General features: G+C 40.6%; 1 protein-coding gene across 1 annotated transcript in view; it reads right to left on the minus strand.

Annotated features, from left to right (window-relative positions):
* Window positions 1-1,319: 1,319 nt before the first annotated feature.
* The window catches only part of LOC118747531 (tryptophan 5-hydroxylase 1-like), a 10,545-nt gene continuing 5,456 nt past the window's right edge, over window positions 1,320-6,408 (minus strand). Inside the window, exons 3-8 of the mRNA XM_036481581.1 lie at window positions 5,389-5,533; window positions 5,132-5,297; window positions 4,974-5,024; window positions 4,480-4,761; window positions 4,283-4,409; window positions 1,320-1,782 (exon numbers count right to left, since the gene is read on the minus strand). Of these exons, the coding sequence (XP_036337474.1) occupies window positions 1,534-1,782; window positions 4,283-4,409; window positions 4,480-4,761; window positions 4,974-5,024; window positions 5,132-5,297; window positions 5,389-5,533 (1,020 nt within the window). The 3' untranslated portion in view covers window positions 1,320-1,533. The remainder of the gene's footprint in view (window positions 1,783-4,282; window positions 4,410-4,479; window positions 4,762-4,973; window positions 5,025-5,131; window positions 5,298-5,388; window positions 5,534-6,408) is intronic.

Consider the following 6,408-nt stretch of genomic DNA (forward strand, 5'->3'; position numbering starts at 1 on the left):
AACAAGCCTTACCTGGGTACTGCGGATCTCTGCCCTCTCGGACGATCGACTTTCTGCGCGTCTCGTGGGACCAGATTATGGAAAACAAATTAAAAATCTCGACAGCAGTACGGGAGTCCGGCACTCCAAAATAGAGGCCACGGCACCACCGGGTCGAACTCAAAGCAGCCCTGTACGCAGGCATACAACAGATACATCCCCACACCCATCAGCACTTGGACTAAGTTACCTCCCCCCCCCCTCCTTCCCTCAGGTCCGAGAAGTCCAAAGACCAATGTCACGCATAAAAGTAGCATTGGGCGGAAGGCCTGCACAGCGAGCATAGAAACTCGCCACTCAGCGAACAGCGTCTGGTCAGCCTGTTGTGGGTGGATCCAAGAACTCGGTGGCTCGTAATAGGGCCAAGGACTTCGGACACAGCGAAGGCCACCTACCAAGACCGACATACCGCTTCACGAATTCTCTGTTGTCAGGCCCCCCGCACCGATCAGGGAGAATCAGGTATGAAAGTAGGACCCCACGAAAGTGTGCTCTTGGCACAGAGCGAGGGCAAGAAAAATTATACCGAAATTCTCGGCACTGGGGCTATGAGCCTGGGTACCTGTAACGTCGTCCAAAACAGCATAAATTTTCAAAATGCTGTATGAATTCAATCCCAGCATTTCTACACAGGACGGACAAGAATGCAGGTAGTCCTCCTCTTGAGCAACGAAAACCTGATGGCGCTAGCAAATGCTGAGTGTCAGGTGAACTATGGCTTCGGGGAGATTACACTTCAAGTTTTCAAAACTTTTTAACTTGGCAGTCTGTGTGGTAACGGACGAGCCACCAAGCGACCGTGAGATGGAGGTTGAACGAAAATTATCTTTTCGACTCCCTACCCACTGCTGTGGATATCAGGCGGAGTTGCTGGTTATCCAGGAGGCCACTCGGCACCTAGTGATCAAAAGGAAAATAGAGAGTAGCCCTGAAAGCTCTAGACTCATGCGAAGGCAAGACAAAGTCACTGAATGCCACAGATCTCTAAACGAGATGGGGCATATGGATGTCGAGATATTGAGGGCAACTGCAAAACTGAAGAATTGAAACGAGGAACGGTCCTTCCGGAGAAGGACGCGGTAGGTATACCAATGGTCACATTCAAACTACATGTTAGGAACAGTACCATACAATCAACAAAAGAACGTTGGGGAAACCTCTCCTTCTTACGATAAAAAACGCAATTCTGCACTCTTAGGGTTAAAACAGACCGAGGTATCTATTGTCAGATGAATCCTTAGAGGTCCTTAAGGTTGGGAGTGAACGCGCCTTAGCGGAAGGCAATAAGAAATAAGAAAGCAATTAAAGTTCATTACGGTAACGAAATGGTTTGATCCCGAGTACAACATCAAATTGTTTTAGCAAATCTTTAATAAACAGTAAAAAAAAATGTGTGTCCCTATTATTAGTTTTGAAAATACATATTCTTATCTTTTCCATGACTGCAAAATTTTCGTAGTACTCTTAACGTGGCCTTACTCATCTAAATACTACTTATAAATAGTTATACCTCATTTGCTCCTTGGCCTCCTCGAATGAATCGGTGTAGTAGTAAGCATTTTGATAGGATGTTATAATACATTCTTCTTGACAAGTTATATCCGGATCGAATTTTTTTATTTTGTCCGCAGCGGTTATAGCATGTTGTAGTTCGGCTACAGAGCTTAAAAGACCAGCGCCGTATACCTTGAATGTATTATCCTGTTGCTTGCACAGCCCAAATTCAACCGTGAAAAAATATAACTGGACGAAAAAGTTCACAAGATAGTTAAAATATTAGCAAGGAAATAATTTAAAAATTTATTGAATTAACATAAACCTTATAAAAAAAATGGTGAGCAAAGATCTTGACTTTGAGGACTTAAAAATAATAAAATACATAGGTATTTACTGCTTGATTAAATCATAAAAAAGCCTTTTAGGCAGCGAAAATAAACTTTCAAATAAGTTCGTTTTCGGCCACGAATAGCTTCCCGGTTTTAGGGTTTTCGAAGGTATTCTCAGTTTATGTAAGTGTTATCGCAAATTTTGAGTTCACACCAGGGGGTCTACTCTGTATTGTGATTCGAAACTTAATGCGATTCGAAAGCCAATACGGACTAATACAAATTCATAGTGCCAAGTATTTGAATCCGAACGATTTGCTTTTCGAATCGCGGATTACAGAGTAGACCCCCAGTGTTGCCTTTTATGGCGCAAGGCTAGCTGTATGTTAACGATATAAGCAGCTGAAGAGGGGAGAAGGAGTCCGAAATACATGAGAACGAAGAACTTGAAATGCTGTTAGGCAGCTTACAGAGGATTTCAAGAGCAAAGCGATATTCCTATGAGCACAACCACGGTGACTTTGTGACCGATATTCAGAATATACTTAAAGAGAGAACAATCTTCCACCCTATTGAATTGAAACAGCACTGACAGTAGTGGAAAAGATGAGCTCGAGCAGCACCTAGTCGATGATCCGCCGCCTGACTATGACGAAGTGCGAATAGAAGTTTCACGGCTGAAAAGTAACAAAGCTGATGGGGCTGACGGCCTGCCAATGCTACTCAAGTACGGCGGCGCGAGAAGTCGGAGGAACGCATGCCCGACGACTGTAATTTAAGTATGCTCTGCCAATGCATAAAAACCGCAGGATCAGTCTTATAAGTATTGGCCTTATAAGTTATAAGGCTTTATCGAGCGTATTTTTTGAAAGGTTAAAGCCGCACGAAAGTGAATCGCCTTGTCTGAAAGTTCGTATGGTTTCGACCGCTCGGTGAGTTCCATCCAAATTTGGACTTCACTAAAAATCGACTCCAAGGGCTTTGTAGTTTGTAAGCCATTTGATTGCTGCCTTATTTGCTGATAGAATTCTCGCACTGCATTTATATCTGGCAGCATCTTAAGCTCTTCGCACTCACGTGCTTCTGCTTTTCCCAAAATTTGTGAACAATTGGACTGTCAATTGGATTGTCTGTCACTAGTCTAGTGACGAAAAACCAAGCAAGCAAGCACCAGCGTCACAGGCATACCGTCTCTAGCTACACTTATAGAAAAAGAGGCCTGTTGGATCGTCCTGAGACTGCCAAACTTAAGTAGCTTGAATAGTGGGGATGCCATTTGGGTGTCCTAAAACCCGTAGCCAAACATACAGCCTTAATGCTACCAACATTGACTTGTATAAAGCTTAAAAGATAATAATATCTTTAAAAAGATAATCGCAATTTTTAGCGCGGCATCTCAAGTTTGGTACACTGATGGATCCAAACTTGAGGATGGGAACACTGAGCTGGCCGAGTTTTCCAGATGGAAATTTTCGCAATCGAAATCTGTATCCACGAATATCTTCGCAGAAAGACTAATGTGGCATGGTGAAATTATAAAAAGATGAAAAAAAGCTTTCTCACTTTATTTTTTTTGACGTCCAGCCATCTTATAGAAATGGTTAAAGGCAACTTTGCAAATAAAATAGTTACTACACATGGTATAATTTCATCATGCTAATGGGGCAACAATAATCATGTCAGATAACCAGACAGAGTTAAGAGTAGTTGACTCTTTCAAAACGGTGTCAAAGCTAGTAGACAGTAGCAAAATGGTACTGGAAAAACGAGGTCCCAATAACAGAGTTACATTGTGGTGGGTTCAGGGCCAAGGGCGGTACCATGGCAATGAAAGAGCTGACACCCTAACAAAATGCAGTGCCCAACGGAGCCTGATCGTTCGACAGTTATTTCTTTCCCGCCCAGAGGATACACGGCACAGCTTCTAAGGAGATAGCTGAACGCGCGAATTGTAACTCAATAGCACACGACAAAGGCCAAAAGGCAATCCAAGAGATTCATTACTCCCTCTCGTGGAATCTCTCAGCGACTGCTAAATCTTAGCAGAGATGGTTTAAGAGCTCTCACCGGGTAACTGACAGGATACTGCAGGCTGAGGTACCATCTAAAAAAAATTAGACTTACTGATTTAAGAAAAAATCCACCGTTTCCAAAAATAGGTATAATTTGAATCCCATTATATTTAAACGCAACTTTCTTCACAGAAAACGTGGATATTTAGTTAGAAATATTATAAGAAAAACGTAATCAGATTTCAGGAAATGTGGATTTTTCAGGCCAAATATCGTTTTGATATTTTTGCTTATTATTTAAATTACAAAACCGGAAACAAACTTCAAGCACTAAAAAATACATCCTTATTTTTAAGCCAAAATTAGTGAACAAAATTTTGGTTAAATTTAGTTAAAAAAACAAACCGTTGCTAATTTTTCAATATCTGCATCCTCCGCACCCAATGAGGCCAAACCGATTTCCTGTGAGAATTGAGCAAAACTGGCATTAGCTAGCAGAGGCATATGACCCAAAAGCTCGTGACAGCAGTCACTAAAAAACAAAAACAGGAAAAATTTCCCATACCTAAGTTTATTAGATATTCCAAGCTTGCACAACTCACGGTTCCGGTGTGTAAAACGGATCTGAAGAATGTCTTATATATTGTGTACAATGGAATACACGAAAAGCCAAACCAGACAAAAAGTCACGTGGTGATAAATACCCAGCTACGGGACGTAGTTGAAAGCCCGTCTTGCGTTTCAAATAGTTGCTAACATCCTCCAATTGCGGCAGATTGTCCTCACGATAACCACAGTACTTAACCAATTCGGGCCAATTTTCCATATACTCCGGCACTGCATGTTTGGCATAGAGACGATGCAGTTCAAGAAAGACGGTGCCCCTGAAAAGTAGCGCAATTTATCGGCCATAAAAGACGTATGTACATACATACAATGGTAGTTTACATTACAACAACAAGCAGGCAAAATGTGTGTAAGAAAATCAGTAAGTTTATCTACTAACTATGTAGAACGTTAATTGATTTACCTATAACTTTTATGTTTTGCGGTATGGAAGCTTCGCTAGTACACACACAAACACACAAATACTTACCAAGTTTTTATCTCATCCGGCGTGTAGGTCACACGTGGTATTGGTTGCCCGCTATTGATTTTGTAAGGAAGTGAGAGTTAAAGTTCGAGATGGGAAAATATATGGAAGTACATATATACATAAGTAAGTACAAAAAGAAAAAGTGTTAATAAACTTACTTCTTATAGTTGTTCGCTATGGCGGTAAATTGCTCGCGTCGCTTGCGATAAATGGGATCTTTGAAACCTGGATGATCAGCATCCAGCTCGGAACCGTACATTAGCACATTTTGCGCCTTATCCAGGTCGGAAATTTTGCGCGGAAACCAAACCATATCGCCAAAATCTGGCAACGGTTAAACATTTATTAATTTTTAAGTGTGAAATAATTATTTACTTTTTCTGTATGTAAATAAATATGAATTTTGAAAACCTACCAAAGCTAGAGCGTGTTGATAAGGATGGCGCACGAAACATTGGATGTACGGTTGTATAATTTACGGATTGTACCTCACGATTAAGCATTTGCAGTACTTTATCCAGCCGTCGGGCATCACATTCCACATCGACGAGTACATCAGCCTAAATGTGAGAAAAAGAGTCGAAAATATTTAATACCAGAACAATATTGGAGACCATGAATGAGGATTACAGCTAGGCATTTACAGATTGTTAAAATCAAAAAATATTAGGTAGGCACTGTGCCCAATGTTACCACCTCTGCATGGTTGTAACTAATTCAGAGTCCGCAAATAAAACCCGGACGAGTTGTCTAGAGAATGCGTCAAGCTAGACTGAGCAGTACTTTAATAAGTACTTTTATACATACATATGACAATTGAGAAGTGTATATCTAAAACTTTTATAAATTTCATAAAGGAAATTTTTTCACAGGCAGCGCTGCACATATATACATAAATATCTGTGCTGCACTTTTTCTCTGGGTTTATCGAGACAGTAGTATGCCTTTAGGCGCTATGAAATGGTATTATAACTTTTGTAAGTATTAGAAGAACAGATAGACCCATTAAAAAAGTATACGAAAATGATTAAAACGTCGAGCTGAGTCCATTTCATGTCCAAATGTATGTTTGAACGCAATCTAGTTACTCAGTTTTCAATATACTCGACTCAAATTCTATAATTTGCATTTTAGAATGCATTAATCATTTGTCGGAGGCGGCAAAATCAGACCACCACAACATATACATAGCTCCCATACAACTGATTGTTCATATAAGACACATTGCGTTATAACTCCTGAAATTTCCCACAATTTTCACTTTTTATCAACAGAGAGTTTACAGTGAAAATTACAGAGATTAGGTCACTATAATCTGTAGCTCGCATACAACCGAATTTTCAGATATTAGGATTGACCTGCACATAAGAAACAGGATTCCTCGAGAGCGTTTTAGCCCCTCTCAACACGCCTACCTGAAAGGTAGATCCGTGGA

The sequence above is a fragment of the Rhagoletis pomonella genome, unplaced genomic scaffold (genome assembly GCF_013731165.1).
Source record: "Rhagoletis pomonella isolate Grant_MI unplaced genomic scaffold, Rhpom_1.0 Rhpom_scaffold_00012, whole genome shotgun sequence".
Taxonomy (NCBI): domain Eukaryota; kingdom Metazoa; phylum Arthropoda; class Insecta; order Diptera; family Tephritidae; genus Rhagoletis; species Rhagoletis pomonella.